Raw genomic sequence first — 18,357 nt, 5'->3', positions numbered from 1 at the left:
GTAAAAAAGTGATTTTTACTTTTGAGTGGAAATTCAATTATATGTAGCTAGGTTTTACCATAATTGATGTTTCAATTAAATCTTATGTGAAGATTTAATTAAATACTTTAATTAAAAAATCAGGTGAAATGTGATATAGGGAAAATCAAGATGGGAGATAGTAATTACTCGATAGAGTTTCTTTGGAAAGAGTCCTGCGAGGATTCAGGCATCCTTCCCTGCTCTGGTCTAAGAATTTTCAGTTATCCTCAAGTCTGGAAATTTCTTCATAAATTTTTCTCAGTGAAAGTGGAGAAATGCTGTAATCACAGGGCTTGCAAAGTCTGTTTTTCAGAGATACCCTGGATTTACTTATTTTTCTCAATGGTAGCTTGAGCATGAATCTTATCCCTTAAAGCTTGAACCTTAAATGAGAATGTCTTGTCACTTCGAAGGAGAATGTGCCTTCATTTTTAACTATAAACTTTTCAGTTTTAAGGATGGAATCCACTTCTAAGTGGGATCAGGTGTGAAGGAGTTAAAATTTACTACCCTCCAGTAGCTGTGCCTCAAGTGCAAAAAAAGCTGGGTCACTTGGAGGCTGGCAGAGAGCAAGCTGAAGCAGTGGAGTATTTCATTGCCCAGCTTGTTATCTGACAGCTTACACTGATTTATTGCAGCTTGTCTAGTGCAAGTCCCAGGAAAAGCAGATTCTATCTTAGAGATACTTTCTGGATCTGTGTTAATTGGAATGGGACTGTCAGATATACTTTTTAAAATTGCAGCACCTAATTTTTTCTTAAAATTTCTCATTTTCACTATTCTCCTACTGTATAGGGGCAACACAGCAGACTGACCGGAGAATCAGTGCAGTGCCCTGAGTTGCAGAGTGGCACTTCAGATACCCATCTTTATTTCCTCTTAATCTTGAGGTTATCTAGAGTTATCAAAGTCTTGTATCACTTAATGAGATTTACCAAGAGCAATGCAGTGTTTTCCCAGCTTTCTCTGTAGGCTGACCTGGAGCTCTGCCTGGATCCTCCCCTGCTAATGTGCCTGGAGAGTGAAAATGGGGCAGGAGGGGCTGCTCTGCAGGGGGACTCAGGAGTTGTGCTTGGTGCTGAGTGAGGACATAACAAAATGCAAAGTAAACGCTGAAGTAAAGCAACTGTTACCAGAATTACATCTGCTGTTTGGAAAATGAGTGTCCATCACAATGCATCTAGAGAATTGCTTGCTAGTTGTCAACAATTGAAAGTCATGAGAACAACGTTTCCTGGAAAGCTCTTTGGCAGTCCATTTCCCTGCAAAATTTAGCAGTAATTTCTTTCCACCTAAGGCATCCATCCACTCCTGGTTGGCTGAGGCTTCCTCAGCTTTTTGTCCCTTAGATGTTGGTAATGGAGTAGTTGATCTCTTCCTTTTTTCCTTTTAGCACTTGACGCTACTGTCTTGCTTTTGTCCCCCTCAAGTGCAGCAGCCTCATTCTTCACTTGTAGCTTCTTTTTTTTTTTCAGTATAAGCCCCTGGTGGAAGTACATACACATCAGAAGTGTTTAAGTAACCTTGTATCCCTTGACAACTTGAATATTACACCATGAGTGCTGCAGTTGTGATAGCATAGGAGAGCAGTCACAAGTCATTTCCATGTGCAAACCTGTGTGACATGAAGAAATTGGCTTATCCCTCTGCTAAGAGCACTCTAATGCAAGATCCTTGTGCTTATAGTTAAAACCCTCTCTGAGACCACCACTTTTCTTGAGAGATCTTTACCTGGGATTTCTCCATAGATGCTCTTCTGTTACAGTTGCATTGCACTGGCACTGAGCAGCTGTTATTGAGTTGGTAGCAAGGAAACTCCAGATCATGAGGAGAAGGACACTAAATATCACACTTAAATATCTAGTGGCAGCTAGATATTTAAGCTGAGCTGCTTCTCTTAAAGCAAAGTGTGCAGCACTGGTTGACTTCACCCATGGGCACTGGGAAAGCCTTGCTCTCCCTGGCATGCAAAATGTGGGTGCTACAGAAGGTACCTTGAGGAAGAGGTACTGCACTGCTTTCTACCACCCCCCACCCTCCAATACTGCAAATATTTCCCCTATGGTCAAAAAAAAGGAGTTTTATTATTTTTACATGGATCACTTGTGTTTGTAGACACAAGCTTGGTTGTATATGAATCTGCTAGTGTAGAAGGAAACTGAGCAATTGCTGGGATTCCTATATTTTCATTATAACTGTAGTTATACTTACATTACTGTCATGAGTGCTACTTGCATTATAAAGACATCATTGACACTTTAGATTAAAAAATCAAGCCTTAGGCTATAAAAGGCTTACATGGCTTTTGTTTATTTTTTAGAGTAATAGGTACAAAACCATATAACTGGTCTTTCTACCAGTCATGCTGTTTTCTGCACAAGTGGATAAATGTAGCAATTCCTATAAAAATATAGTTCTGTGTGTTGAATGTTGGCAATGTATTTACTCATGGCAAGCACAAAATTACTGGGACTATGCATTAGACAGTATTTTTTGAATGGCTTTCCTGAATAGGGAATGAAATAATTCAATGTTATTTTTTCTCTAAAATGTTCTTTTGTTTCTCTAAAACACTAAGTTTGCAATGAGATTAGTCTTTCTAATTTTTATTTTTCTTTTAATTAATTGCAAGTTATTGGTAAGAAAATGGGTTCTTCTGCTAATCTTCATCTGAAGCTTCATGTTTAGAGACAGTTGCTAGACTTCAAACCCAGTGAAACCTAAAGCAAGTTACAGAGAAGTTAACCAGTTTCACTTGTAGAAAGAGGCACTGTTAAAAACAATTTAGATCTTAGCTGAAGAGTGTAACTATAGCTTTCAGGTATAACCTGAAGGCATGCTTTTGGCTGAGTTCAGCTTCCAAAGCTTGTTCATGTTTATGTATATGTCACTTCCCTTAGAATTCTTGTAAGTTGGGTAAAACATCACTGTAGTAGAATAAGGGAAAAAATGGTTTATAAGCAAAAGTGTAAAGTTACAAGGAAACATTTGTTTTCTGTATAGCTTTCAAACCATTATCCTTGTCCTCTGAAAATAAAATTTCTCTGCACAGAAAATATGTGCTGATCCTTGAAGCATTCAACCATTTTTCTGAGGTTTTTGATGTCAGATTGTTTTTTTTCAACCATGTAAATATTGTGTTTATAATTCTGACTTTCTGGCCTATATGGGCTATGCAGATGAGCCCTGATGAATCTTTATGGGTCACTATAAAACCCCATTTCCCTGCTGGAAATTGCAGTTTGTGTGGCTGAGTCAGCAGAAAGAGCCAGATTGGCACCCCCAGCCTCTCAGTGCTTATGGTGATCTATGCCTCAGCACAGTTCTGTGCCAGCCACCAGATCCAAGGCCTCCAGTGGGGAGCTGGGATGGGGCTGCTCATCCAGATGAGCCTTGCTGGATGGGGAGCAGCCACTGGATGGGGAAACATTTCCTTATCTGTGCCTGGGGCTGCCTCAGGACCTGAGCACCTTCACCTGCTGGTTCTTGCTGGGTGTGAGCAGCACAAGCAGAGCAGTCTGCTGGGGCTAGAGAATGTCTGCAGAAAAGCACTGCTTATCTCAATTAGTATTTATTTAAACTGAAACCACTCTTGAGGTAGATCAAGCAGTGCTTGACTTAGGTGTTTATACAAGCTGTCATAAAGAAACTACTATGTTGTATTCATAATTTTCAAGGGAAAATTAAAAAAAATGCTCTTATTTTCTCAAGTGAGAAGTTTTTGCCATGTGGTAATAATAAGTGTTGAGTGGTACAAACATCTAGGCTGCTTTGCTCTTTCACAATGAAAGTCTGCATCTTAAAATGCAGTTACAGTTTTTTTGCAAATAGTTCTTGATCAAAATTAATTCTGAAACAGAACAAATTAGAACTTGTTCCTAGATGCTTTTGATAGCTTTTACTCACTTCTAGGGTTGATTGTTATTCTACTGTTGCTATAATGATTCAAAAATGCATTTCTTCGTGATTTCTTGTATCTTTCTGAAATGGAATCCCACAGATATGAGCTACAGGCACAGATTCCCAGTATGGCATTCTCAGTGGGATACTCAGGAAAGCTCAGGCAGCTGGGTGGGGTCTGGCTGGGATTTTCCCATCTTGGATTAATAGGAACAGATGGTAGCCATAAAATAACTGAACACAGGTAACTAATTCCAGGTTGCAGAGAAGTGTAAACTGACATCTGTAGTGCTAGGTGTGGTCATAGGCTTGGACAGTTGCAAAGAACTTTGCTTCACATTTTCTGGATAATTATCTTGATTACTTTGCCTCTTAAATAATTAAAGTTAATTGGGTTAATTAAATCCCACTCTCTGATTTTGTCACTCAAGATAAATTTCCTCTTAACATGTTTGTTTTGGGTTTTTTAAAATGATTATAGACTTGAATAATCTCAACATAATTTTGAATAGAAAAAGCTATTTGTTTAGGGATAGTTTCTTCCCAAAATGAGCTGTTCCACAGGTAGTGCTAGTAGTGTTGCGTTGAATAGGACCCCACAGATGAAGTGGTTCTAACATTTGGATCATAGAATAGCCTCAGTATTTTTTAAATTACTGCTTGTTTGTTATTAAAGATTATTACATTATTTTTGTAACTCCTAAACTGTTTTCTTTTAATAAACTGAGTAAACTAAGCTTTATTTTAATAAACTTTCACTTTCACACTGTAGCCTGTAGGTGGTTCTTGTCTGTCTTCCCTGAAGTGTCAAGGCTCAGTTGTTTCCATTTCATAACCAGAAAATTATTAAAATATTCCTTGACTTTAAGAATTTCAATGTAGAAAAACCAGATCTGTGATAAATAGTCCCTCCTTGATTATGCTTTGTTGAATATTCATGTCTCTTTTCTATGTGTGATTACCCGAGGCTGTTCTTCTGAGGTGCTGTCCTAGAGATGCCAGAAAAAGGCCTTAACACTTTAATTATGGAGGAATTGTATTCTGTGTTGGCATGATAATTTTGTTATGAGCTGGATTTACTTCTGTATCTTTTGAACAAGGGAGAGCTTGAAACTTGAAATTACTCTTGTGGAAAGCTAATGCTCTCATCTTGGGGCATTGCATTTACTCTATGACAGTTGTGGTTGTTTCTACCGGACACAATTTGAGGTTTTCTGGAGTGAAGAAGGATTTTGTAGTTTTGACCTATGCTGATAGCACAAAACAGTAAAAAAACCTTCTTGTGGTCATCAGAAAGAATTATTTATTCAGGCTCATTAAGATATGATTATGCTGTAAATCTAAGACAATATCAACTAGTGAGGAGCTTTATTTGCATTTCTTCAGATTGCTCTGGTCCTTGACTCCTTCACAGTTGGATGCCACATAGCAACATTGGGTTTTGGTTATAATTACAATGTTGCTCACACGGATTTGGGCTGGTGGCTAGTTGGGATGCAAAGGTCTGTAATTACTTTGTCTATTAGGTATTCAACAGTACAGGCTTTTTAATTATGATGAGCCAGCTCTCTACAGTTCAGTGAATTAGTGTTAAAATACCAGACTTGAATGAAGGTTTCTGATGTTGAACCCCCATTCTAGAAGAGATGCACCTCAGTCTGTGCATTACTGTGATCTATGTTCTCTTGTGGTTTTGGTGCTGCTGTTTGTCCCTCTGCCCTTGTGCATTTCAGTGCTCTCCTGTAGCCGAGTACAGTTGTGCCACAGCCAAGAAATTGACTTCTACTAATCTGACATAGGGGAGATACTAAATGGGGAAGTGTGCTTCCAGTCATCCTTGAAATAACTTTCAGTAACCAGTTATAAACTGCTGATAATGCCTCTACTGGATATGTGCAGTGGGTGGGAAGCCAAGGTATTGGAGAGGACTTGAGCTTTCACTGATATTCACCCTCAGGTACAAGCTGTGCAATGAATATTTTAACTTTATCTGCTAGGGAGATGGTTGGTGTACTAGAACAGCATTCAAATGCACTGCTTTCTCAAGTATTTCCTATTAGCATGTTTAATAAGGCACTCTGTTATCCCCTCAGGTTGACTGTCATTACTGAAAGCTGAAGTGTTAACTGTAACAGCACAAAAGGACTCTATGAGACTATAAAAAGGCTTAATTTCTGATTAGGTTGAGCAATATAATTGTAATATGTTGTGGAGCTGTCTGTAGAATAGGAGGTGGTGATTGTTGACAGCTCCTGTATGTGTGTTTGTGAAAACTGTCTTTTAAAATAAGTATCCTTTGCAGTTAAAATGTATCCCTTACATCAGCAATGGATTTATTTTCTCCACAAACTATTTAAATAGATTTTTCTTTGATGGTAAAGATTATACAGTTATTGTAGAACTTTTCAATTCTTTCAGGAAGTTAACCAGCATGTTGCCCCTGTCCTCCTGAGTTCTGCTACTCAGATGTGAACAATGTTCTAAAATTATCACTTGGCAAGAACTCTGGTTTTGTCAGAGTAAAGCAAAAACCTTAAAGTATAATTTTGTGGGAACACAACTGAAAGAAAACACTTGATGAAAGTCTTTTTGCCTATATAATGTGACATGCTTCTGGGGTCAATCATAGTTCCAAGGCACTAAATTCAGATTGCATGTCCAGTATCCAAGATGTAGGATGTTTACCAGATTTTCTGCAAAGTTGCTGTGAGAAAACGTTAACTCAGCTGTAGACTGCAAGTTTCCCCTTGTCACCTTAGGAGTTTACTGTTATTTATACTCCCATTGCACCCCCACTGAAAGCTCACCTTGGCTTTGTATTCAAATTTTCTTGTAACATAGCAGCCTCTGCTAATATTTAATTCCTAATTCTCTTTGCCATAAATTTGTGTCTTCATAAGGTTGCCCCCATAAATCCCCTATCTGTGGAATCACTTGCTGCTTGGAATCCTTACCATTAACACAAACCATTATGGGATGCTTCTTAATGAAGTGAATTTTAAAATTGGCAGCATTAAAGTTGAACATTTGAATGAAAATTTGCACTTTCAAGGTATGTGAAATATTTTACCTTGGTTAACTACTTCAGTGCAGCTTTATATGTTAGTGGAGGATGTTCTGAATGGAAACATTTTAGTTTATGCCTGTTCATTTGGAGCTCTTAACAACACAATTTTTTGTAATAAGCTGCGTATGTTCTTTGTTTTTAATCGAGATTAATTGCTGAGTTGCTGTAGTCTGAAATAGGATCAGAGATTTCTTTGCACTTTTTTTATGGTTATTTCACATTTTAGTTTTAGTTTCCACCTGGACAGTCTGGAGTCCCATGGTGGTTCAGGTTACTCCATTGTCATAACTAGTCCTGCCTGGGGGCTGGTACAGTCATCTGGTGTCATTGTGAACTGTTTAAAGGAGATAAATGGCACAAACCCCTTGAGAGGCAGGTGGATATTGTTCTAGCTGGTTGTATTCCCTGGTTTGCTTGGCTTTCATGCAAAGAGTCAGCACAAACTGGACAGGAGGGACAGAACCATGCTACAAAGAGACATCAGCTCCTGCCTGTGCCTCCTTAGCACTTCTAGTTAACATCAGTCCTCTTTATTACTAAGCATGAAAGACTAATTGAGTTGCAGTAACAACAGAAGTTTGTCAGGAACCCTTCCTTGTGTTTTTGACACTGGTTATTGGCTGATGCCAGTGAAAAGACTGACACATTTCTGCTACCTTAGAGCTCTTTTATTGTGCTAGCAGTGAAAGTGCATCTCATTCAGTATCCTGTCTCCAGCTTTTGTTGCTCATCTGTTCTTGTGATGCACCTTCCCTCCTGTTGGCAAGAGACATGACAGGAGCATGGTGGAAGTCCTTATCTGGACAGGGTACATTTGTATCTGTCTGATCTTGCACAAAGAAGTCTTTAAAATGATTCAATTTCCTTAGTATTAATGCTCAAATGCATTTTACAAACAATAACTTGGATTCCATTTTTAGTCCTTGTGTTTTCTACTGTAATCTCATTTCTTAAAATATAATTCTAATTGTCATAGGAACTCACCTTCATTGACCTTTTTATTTCTCTTGTCAGTAGATTTGTTTACTTAGTTTCTGAACTTTTAAATGAATTCTTTATGATGCTTACATGTTCATACTGGAAATACCTTTCTGGATGATAAGGTGCCTCTAAGATGTCTTTTCACACCTCTGGTCTTAAAATTGCCTTAAAATTGAGCTGTGTAAGGACTTGTGTCTGCTTTCTACTGGTAAGTCTGCAGATTATAGTAGGAGCCCTAGTAATTAGTCTCCTAAGTGATTTTAGGGGTGGAAAAACATTTAATATGATCATTTCAGCCCATTGTGTCATCTGATGTTTCCAGTAGAATAATTAGATGCATCTTCTGGTCGAAATTTAAGGAACCTTCTGTTATGTTTTTCCTAAGCTTTATCCTTTAATGAGGTCAGAAAGTTCATGCCTTGGTTACTCAAGTGGATAAAGACTGGACTTCTCAGCTCTCTTTTTTCATATTTCATAGCTGTGGTGCACAATGTAGAGCTTCAGGCTTCTCTGACAGATTTCCAGCTAATTATTTTAGTTTTCTATTTCTCATGTCTTGTCACTTATCAGCTCTACTAGTTAGGTAGTAATATACTTGCCTGCAGCAAGAATCTTTTATTTGGTGTGAGCAATTTAACAGTGAGAGCATATTAGAAAATGTCATCCAAGTGTAAATGAAAGCATTCTCATATGAAGGATTAAGGAAAGATTCCATTGCAGCTATATTTGTTTTGCTAAGAAAGCTGTTCTTTGTTTTCAAATTTCTTTAATATCTGGCTATATGTAGTTATTAAAATAATTACATAACAAATACTGGTTATGTATTTTAGAGATTTTTATACTTGACTAATACTTAATACACTGCTTCTGACTATGCCTTTTCAGAAGAACTTATTCTCCTGTGTTCTAGTGTGTCTTAAATGGGAATCAGAGGGAAGTCTGGAGAGCATAGATGCATTCTAAGGCAACTAAAAGGAAATGAGTAATGCAATTAACACTTGAGAATCTAACATATTATTTCTTTAAAGTCAAATGATTTTTTTCTCTTATTTTCATCAGTTTTAGAATAGCCATTTTTTCACTCCTTGTGTTTTTTCAAGAAGAACTTTGCTTTTGTGTATGAGTGCTTGCTGCATGACAGTCAGATAAACTGGGAAGGCTTTCCTAATTGCCTTCTCCTGTTCCCTAAAACCTCCTGCTGTACTCTCTCAGACTCAGAGTAGCAAAGCATATGTTTGGATATTGGATTGATAATTGAAAATATGTAACAAATGTGTCTTCTGAATTGAGATTTTTGCTTGAATGTTTTGAACCTGTAGGTTTTGGGACACACGGTAGAGGAAGTAAGATCTAAATAGAGATCCACAAAGGCTGTTTTGGACAGCAACGTTGTGAACACATTTCTCAGGGCAAGGAAGCTGGCATGGAAGCTGCAGAATTAGAGAGTCATTTTGGTTGGAGGTCCATGTTGAGATGGTCAAGACCTAACTGGGCATGGTTCTGGGCAGCCTGCTCTAGCTGCCCCTGCTTGAACAGCAGTTAGACTAGGTGATCTTCAAAGGTTTCTAGCAAATCTGTGTGATTTTGAGCTAATACCCTTAGATCTTCTGCTATTTATTGCAGGTTTGATAATAAATAATTGCAGCTATTGTATTAGTGCCGGCTGAATAGCTGATATCACTGGCTAGCTTGTGACAGGACTTGTGTCACAGGGGTGTGCAAGCTTCCATTTCTTGTTTTTTTTCCTGTAGTCATTAACTTGTGAGAAGAATGCAGCAGAAACAATAAATCCATTGTCATGATGCCTCTTGTTCAAGACTTTTTACAAATACATGTTAACTTTCCATCCATCCCATGGAAATACCATCCCTGTGTTATGTAACACGTTTTACTTTCATCTGTAAGAGAGGCAAGTGCTGTAGCTGCCAGGGTTCTGACAGTGTCTCAGGGCTGGTGGTGTGCTCACAACATCAGTGAGAGCTGCTGGTCTGGAAAGTGGTGTGGCTCTGCTTTGTGGATGTCTGAGAGGCATTTTTGGCTGTCATGCTTTGAACAAGATTCCTCTGCAGGTCCTGGTAGAATGATCTTCATTAAGAGTTGAAAGGGGATAAAAGGTAGCTTTTTTACAAAGCCTGTATTGGTTTTGGTCGTGCATATCTTTCTAACTGCTTTCTGGTAAAAACCACATAGAGATGTTGCCATCTTCTCAAATTAACTTCATTGCATGATTATGGGTGTCAAATATACTTGTTAACGTATGTGGGGGGATAGATTGTAAGAAAATAAAGACAGTGCAGAAGGCAGTCTCACACCTGAGGAGTTGCAGCTGTACCAATCACCAAAGATTAGGATCAGGCCTGCCCTTAATAGGCCACAGCTGTGTCCCATAACAAGATGAGTGCTACAAAAGAGTGGGTCAGCTGGGCGAGGAGCGAGTTGGAGCCTGTTGGTTGTGCTGTGAAGGAGTCAGTGCTGTGAGGAGCTGCACATGAGAAATCACCAAGAAGGTAATGGGACTTTAGCAATGAGATGACAACAAACATACGGTCCCAAGGATCCTATGGGAAGATGGCCACACCACAGTGAGGGAACAAGCCTGGGCATTGGGTGAGATGCCCAAGGCAAGGGGATGGCTGGGGAGCAGGAAGGTCCAGCCTCACCAGGCCAGGGCTGCCACAGCTGTAGGGCTCTGCCCCTCTGCTCCAGTGGCAGCTGCTGCCTTGGATGGGTCCTCAGTGGCTTTTGTTTGCAGCAAGTGGCCACACACCTGTGCTTTCCCAAAAAGGATTTGCTGTTATATGTGTGCAGTCTCCATCACTTTAATCATCATTATTTCAAATGCTGACATGAAATATGGAAGAGAAGCATCCCTAATGGTGAGCTGGGCTTGAAAATTCAGTTCTCTGTCAAATACACAAAGGACTATTTGAATGCTTCTTTCCATGATGCATTCTTGTTGCCTTTGAAAATTGGTAAATTGGTTGAATAAATTTTTAATGCTTTTTTTTCCCCTGACATTTTCATTTGGGTTTTTTATTCTGTGCCGGTTGCTCAGTTGATAAGAGAAGGAAGCATTGGCATGTCCTGGGAGGCCCTGCTGGGAACTGGGTTATCATGCTGAGAGGCTGCTGTGAGTATTTACCTATCACAACAAAGGATCTTCTCATGCCATTTTATTATTGAATGATCTGTATTCCTCGCTCGAGCTTTTGGAGGCTCCCAGCAGTCCTGTCAGGCTAACCTTGTTGCAAAAGATGATTTTGTGCTCTTAGTTTGGCGAGTCAGCCAGGCTAGCCAAAGCCTCTGCCATCCCATGCTGAATCCCTTCTGCTGTGACACAAGCCAGGAACCATAGCTGTGCTTCAAGAGCCATGTGCTTGCTTTTAGGTGACCCTCATTTCCTGCTGGGGCTGTAGCATTGACCCATGCCGATGTGGAGCTGCCCCAGGCTGGAAGATGTGTTGTGTCTGAAGGTGCTTGGCTGTGCTCAGGTTGTATCTCAGCTGACTTCAGTCAAAATACGGTTTTGGGTGACTGCTGCCAATGTACTTCTAGTTTTAAGTACAAAAGAAATCACTGCTGCTTGTCAGTGTTGGTTCTTGTAAGGAAATAGGGATTTTGACCACCAAAGCATGTGCTGCACCCAGGTGTGCTCTTCATACCCTGTTGAACTCTGTTTTTACAGTTTGTGTGTGTTTCTTGTGGACATTTCTGTCTTTTGCACAAATGACTCATTGCCCAGTTAGTAGGAAATACTGCCAGTGTTGAGACAGAATGAAAAGCAGCTCTACTTTAGTGTTAGTCCTTGTTTCCTTATGGTGATAGAGTTTTTTGCATTGAATCATAGAATGGCTTGGGTTGGAAGGAACCTTAATGATCATCCAGTTCCAATCCCTCTGCATGGGCAGGGAGGCCACTCTCTAGATCAGGTTGCTCAGGGCCCAGCCAACCTGCACTTGAAATAGCACACAGAATATTTTTAAACTAAGTCAGGAAACAATTTGTTCTATAACAGTAATGAAATTACACAATAATAATAACAACAATAACACTTGGCCTTGTTTTTGTTTCTGGCTGTAGAAACCATGCTTAAATTCTTTTTAAACAGTTTTGTGAACAGCTGATGTCTTCAGTTAGTCACTTTGACTTACATGTGCTTACTTGGATTATAGCATCTCTTTCTTTGGAAACTATAGTTATATCTATCCTTTTATTTCACTTCAGTGTACATTCAAAGTGAATTGATGAAATTTATTCTTTGTATCATTCCATCAAACTGTGAAATTCCAATACAGCTGCTAGCAAGCATTTGCTTTTTAAATGCTTCTAGAGTTCATTACTTACATCTTCATTGTTTTCATCCTTTGAAAGTCAGAAATCAAATTTGTCCAGCTTATTCTATTTAAGTGTGTGCTGATTTCACCTTGAATAGAGTTAATTTTGTAAGCACAAAGTCCTAAGTTTAAATCCAAAATATAGCCCTGGCTGCTATGAAGAATAGTAACTCTACCCCAGCTGAAACCAGCACATTCTCCACTCCTTATTCCATCTCGATGCTGTTGTCATCTTATTGCAAAAGTTCCCATACCTTCTCAGTGATTTCTCATGGACAGCTGCTCACAACACTGACTCTTTCTTCTTCACAGCACAGCCAACAAACTCCAACTCTCTCCTCACTCAGCTAAGCCACTCTTTTGTCGTACTCATCTTCATTGGACACAGCTGTGGCCTGTTAAGGGCAGCCTGTTCCTACTCTCTGGTAATTAGTACAGCTGCAACTCCTCAGGGATGAGATTACCTTCTGCACTGTCTTTATTTTCTTACATTCTATCCCCCCACAGATGCAGCACATTCTTATTAACCCATGAACCCCCTGCCCATTGTTTGATATAATACACAGATATCATTCCCATGGTCTATGGACTACCCCTATGGAATATCTGTAAAGTGTCCACTGAGTTCCTTTAGTCCATGACTTTGGGCTCCATCTGTTGGGGTGGTCACTCAGGGCAGGAGAGGAGGTGTTTTCTGGGGAGTTACTGGGCACCACAGCCAGCTCAGTTTGGGTTGCTGCTTGTCATGCCAGCCTTGGTCAGCAGCTCAGCCCTGTGTAGCTGCTTGCTCACTCCCTGCTGGAAGGGTGAGTGAGGGAGAGTATTGGAAGAGTAAAAGTGAGAAAACTCATGGGTTGGAATAAAGACAGTTGAGTAGGTATAGCAAAAGCCACGCACATGAGCAAAGCAAGGAACTCATTCACCACTTCCCATGAGCAAGAAGGTGTTGAGCCATTTGCAGAAGAGCAGGGCTACATCATGTGTTACAGCTGTTGGGGAAGATGGACTCCACAACTCTGAATGTCCCCCCTTCCCTCCTTTTCCCCTGGCTCTGTATGTTGAGCACGATGCCATGTAGTCTGGGATATCCCTTGGATCGGTTGGGGTCAGCTGTCCTGGCTGTGTCCCCTCACAACTACTTGTGTGCCCCCAGCCTTGCTGCTGGGGTGGCATGAGAGGCAGAACAGGCCTTGACTCTGTGTAAGGAATAAAGAAAACATCCCTGAATAGTTAACACTGTTTCCAGTACAAATATAAAACATAGCCCTGTACTAACTACCATGAAGAAAACGAACTCTGTCTCAGTCAAACCCAAAATAGTATTTTATGATGAAAAAGCAATGTAGTATCTCTTTTGCTTTTATAACTGTAACTGAATTTATTCCTGTAGGTGTAGCATCTATGACTGTGCCAGTGTACATCGCAGAAGTGGCTCCACCACACTTAAGAGGCAGATTAGTCACCATTAACACTCTCTTCATCACTGGAGGGCAGTTCTTCGCCAGCGTTGTCGATGGAATCTTCAGCTACCTCGCCAAGGATGGATGGAGGTTTGTGAGCCTTCCTTGCTAAAAGCAGGTTGCTGTAGTCCTGATTTGGTTGACAGCTATTATAATTCTTGTTAGTAAAACAGAATTTACATAGAAAGTGGTAAAACTGTGTACTAAAATGGAACTTGGATATCTTGCCAAAATAGATCCCTACTGCTTTCGCTTAAGCTTAATATTCACAGCATGCACAGGTTTTTTGACTTTGCTAAACTTTGAAGTGGGAGAGTAATAAATATACATCACAAATGTGAATGATTGTCATGATGTTTATGAAGGTGGCTTGCCTTTTGCATTTACAATAATTACATGCTGATTTTTCAAAAGGCAAATTTCCAATAAGTAATATGCTGTATGTGCAAGATAGAGGTGAAGTTTGAATATTCTTAATCTGAGCAGTGGTAATCTATCAAAATTGAAGGATACTGTAGCATAAATTTATAGCTAAAAGCTTATGTTATAAAATCATAAAAATCTATTTTCTGGGCTGCACAAACCCAGTTCTCTCAGCCTCTTCTATGTCACATGCTCCAGTTGTGCAACTCATCTTAGTGATCCATTGTTATTCCTGGTTTGTGGCTTTCTCTGGTATTTGTAGTCCTAGTGCAGCACGGTGCGTGGAGTAGTGAAGAGCAATAGTTTCTGCAGCCTGCTGGCATGTGCTGGGTGACTTTTGCAGTAATGCTGTGTTTTATGCATGTGCCAAGTACTGCTCTGCTGGATTGAATGGAGAAATAGGCTACCACCTCAGTGATGAGGTATCCAAGTATTCCAGCTGCAGTGCTGGAGCTGTTAATTGAGGATGGTGCAATGTCCTCAGCTAGTTTATTGCAACCTGAGGCTGAGCAGGGAAGAGTACAGATGGTCTGTCACCTGAAAGGAGTGGCCAGTAAACACATGGAGAGAAATCACAAATATCTGCCCCTGAGTCATTACATAGAAGAAGGAACATCACAGCAATTATTGAATCTCTTACTGACTGAATGGCTAAGCACTGGAGTGCTGCAACAAACAATAAGGAACTTCAATTTTTCTTGGCTCTGCTTATTCTTGGAAATGCTGGATATTAAATTAAAATAAACCAAAGAAAACAAATATTTTACGTGACCCTTAGGTTAGCTTTATAAACTCTGCTAATGCCGTCTTAATAGTATTGCAGCAGTATGTCAGAGAAGGAGAAATGTTACAGCAGACTTATTAAATTTCATGCTGGATTTTTTCAGGTCTGCTAGACATCTGGCTTCAAACACAAAGTCTTGTAATCTGTATAGGAAAGAATTATATTAGATTTCTGAAAGCTGGCTCACTGCGTGAAATGTCTAAAATTGCCTGCTTTTACTCTAAATTGATTATATCAAAATGGCTTGCTCTGAAAATTACACCAACTCTAGAACTTGCAATGGATGTTCCCTCTCAACTAAACGTTTTCCTTTTGACCTGCTCCTTTTATTCAACTTTGATCAGAATTTTGCAGATTGGAAACTAACTTCAGTGAGGGAGCTCTGTCTGTACATTTCTTTCTTGTCTTGTCTGTGATAAACAATCCAATAGAGTCCAACTGGTATGAATCAAGGTTTCAGGAGCCTTGATTGATTTTGCCTCCTAAGATGATTGCAGGCAACCAACTGCTTAGTTCTGGAGGCTCTGCTGCGTTTAAGTGACTGAAGGGCTTTGGAGAAGCAGAAATTTAAGCAATAGGAGTCTGAAGGAGTGAATCTGCATACTTAGATGCATGAAAACATACTTCAGCATGCACTTTGGCAGGATACAGCAGTTGGTTTTAATCCCTACAAGTTTTACTCTTCATTTGAAACAAAAAAGGCTTTCTAAATGTCATTCCAATAAAGATATTGAATGTACAATTTGGTGAGTGTCAATGGTCTATGTATTTTGTACACTGCTACCAAAATGTTTGTGGAGAAGGAAAAGTGTAGAAATAAATGAGGCCATTAATTAATTAATGAATGCGAGCATTAATGAGTGAGGAATGAGAACATGAGTGGATTAGTGACACTGTTAGATACATTGACTGAAGACTACTCAGCTAATAAGCCTTCCACTGACTTTGTGGTTTGAATTTATTTTCTTTCTTATGCTTTTCTTTTTTAACTAATAGTGAGCTATATAATTTTTAAAGTGTTGCCAAAAAAAGGGAGCTGCTAACTGAGCTCTTTCTAGACCAAGTTGTGCTTGTATGACCTTTGGAAATTTTGACTGGTTTTAAGAAGAACTTGAAGGCTCAGCTGGGGCTGGGAAGACTGGTCTGCATGCACATTGTCCTGGGATGGCCATCCTCTTTGCATTGCCTTTGGGTATTCTTTTTGCCATTCTCCAGTTTTCTGTCTGTTGTACTGCCCATGTTTTTCTTCATTAAATGCCTCTAAGAAAGTATTTTTCCATTTTTACTCAAAATGCATTTGAACTTGGCAAATGCATTTGGTTCATTGCCCCTAATATAAGGTTTTCAATAATAGTTATTCTCTCCTTCCTACTCAATTAGCAATCTCAGGCATGCTTTATAAAAAGATCCAGGTCAGAGGCTGCAGAGTCAGTGTGAAAGCAGGTGTCCATCCTGGGGTGTGGAGAGAGGAGCTAGAGCAGAGATTAGCAAATCTCCTTAATCTCCTGACTGATGTCAAGGGGTGAATTTGTTTATGAGTACAGGCTACCTCAGTATTCAGAGGGACTGGTTTCTGGAGGTCTTTTAATGATTATATCCACTGATGTGCAACTTGTGATAACTGCAATAATGTACAGGTGACACCAGACTGTAGAAAGTCTTTAATGAAAGTGAAAAGAATCTGGGTGAAGTGTAAATGGGAAAAGGTCAGATTTAAAAGCAGAACAAAATTATACACTGTTCTGCAATTCTTTTTATCCTTTTGTTGTTTTACTGAAGAAATATACAAATGTGGTGTGTATAGACAAGAGCCACCCATGAAAATTGGTGGTGTGCTGATCATTGGAAGTATAACTGTGCTTTTACCAGTGGTAATTCTCTGTTGAGTACAGAAATAGCCTTGATGCTGTAAATAGTAACCCTTGGGCATCTAAAATGCAGTTTTTATTTAAAACCTCACACTGCATCTGTGTGGAGATTTAAAAGCAGACTCTCTGAAAGATCTTGTGTAAATTGCTGTGCTGGTGCAATGAACTTTTTTCAGTGTTTCTGCTTATAGTCAGAAATTTTCAAAATTAAAACTGGCAGATGTGTCTGTGTATATGTACTACTGACCAAATTATACATTGTTCTCTGGCTGGTTTTTTTTGGTTTTTTTTTTTTTTTTGTTTTAATATGTTGGTGAAACAATTAGCAGGATTTCAATCTCATCTTTGTCATCAACAGTACTTGGTTTTCTGCATTTGCTTTTTCTTTCTGTTGATTATTGTTACTGAAGGATTTATCAGTTTCCAAACTAGTGTAATATTTCAGGTTTTTTGTTTAGTCTAACTTGTTTAGTGTCCTCAGGAGCAGTGGCACTAGAGTCAGTGGTGGCAGAATAGTCACCATGTCCCTGAGATTTCCTGGAAATGAAGGAAAGATCATGTTTTCTAAAATACCTGCAGAATATGATTCTTCCCCCCTTAACTTGCAGTGAGAAAGAATACGAGGAGTGGGAGATTTGATCTGTAAATACAGTTTGACTAGCTGTAACTGAATTTTCTCATAGTGTGTTTTTTAAGCAAATAGTAGATATTTATCTTTTCCTGGTTTATTTGCAGGTACATGCTGGGCCTGTCAGCTGTACCAGCAGTTATACAGTTTCTTGGCTTCCTGTTTCTTCCCGAAAGTCCCCGCTGGCTCATTCAGAAAGGGCAGACCCAGAGGGCACGGAGGATTCTGTCTCAAATGCGTGGCAACCAGGCAATTGATGAAGAGTATGACAGCATCAAAAACAACATTGAAGAAGAAGAAAAAGAGGTTGGAGCAGGTATGCTGAATACTTGTTGGCCACTCTGTCTGTCAATGAGGAGATAAAAATCAGAAGGAATGTTGAAGTTGTAGCCTGTGGGAGCTTGATGCTTTTATCTGTATCAGTTTTGCTCTTTGAAGTATTTAATGTACTGGTAGCTTCAAAATTGAAGATATTTCTAGGATTCCATGCTTTCAAATTAGGTCCTGACTTCTTAAGTTAGGGAAGAGTAAAGTTGTGTAGGTTTCTTAAGTTTATACCACCTATGCTTATGTGAAAATTGATTTCAGAAAATGAATCAGTTTAAGAATGCACATCTCCAAGAGTGGAAATAAATAAAATAAAGTTTGGTTTCTTTCATCAGTGGAAAAGGCCAAACAGACATGAGGGAGGTCAGAAGGTATTGTACATGGCTCAATTATCCAGCAAACTGCATTCTAGACAAGAAGCCTTTGAAAAGATGTACAAAACAAGGCCTGTAATACAGAGATTCTTTTTCTGTAAAAGCAACTTCTGAAAGTGCATTTGATCTGTCCTCAAGAGAATAAGGCACCTAAACCAAATCACTTTTTTCAATCTTTTGAATCTTTGTG

General features: G+C 39.3%; 1 protein-coding gene across 1 annotated transcript in view; it reads left to right on the top strand.

Annotated features, from left to right (window-relative positions):
• SLC2A13 (solute carrier family 2 member 13) overlaps positions 1-18,357 on the top strand; it is a 146,384-nt gene that overhangs the window by 13,925 nt on the left and 114,102 nt on the right. The window contains exons 2-3 of the mRNA XM_064702818.1: positions 13,694-13,853; positions 17,574-17,782. Coding sequence (XP_064558888.1) covers positions 13,694-13,853; positions 17,574-17,782 — 369 coding nt within the window. The remainder of the gene's footprint in view (positions 1-13,693; positions 13,854-17,573; positions 17,783-18,357) is intronic.

This window comes from Zonotrichia leucophrys, chromosome 1A (genome assembly GCF_028769735.1).
Source record: "Zonotrichia leucophrys gambelii isolate GWCS_2022_RI chromosome 1A, RI_Zleu_2.0, whole genome shotgun sequence".
NCBI classification, from domain to species: Eukaryota; Metazoa; Chordata; class Aves; order Passeriformes; family Passerellidae; genus Zonotrichia; species Zonotrichia leucophrys.
Note: the sequence above shows the minus strand (reverse complement) of the source record. Positions and strands in the feature narration are given on the sequence as shown.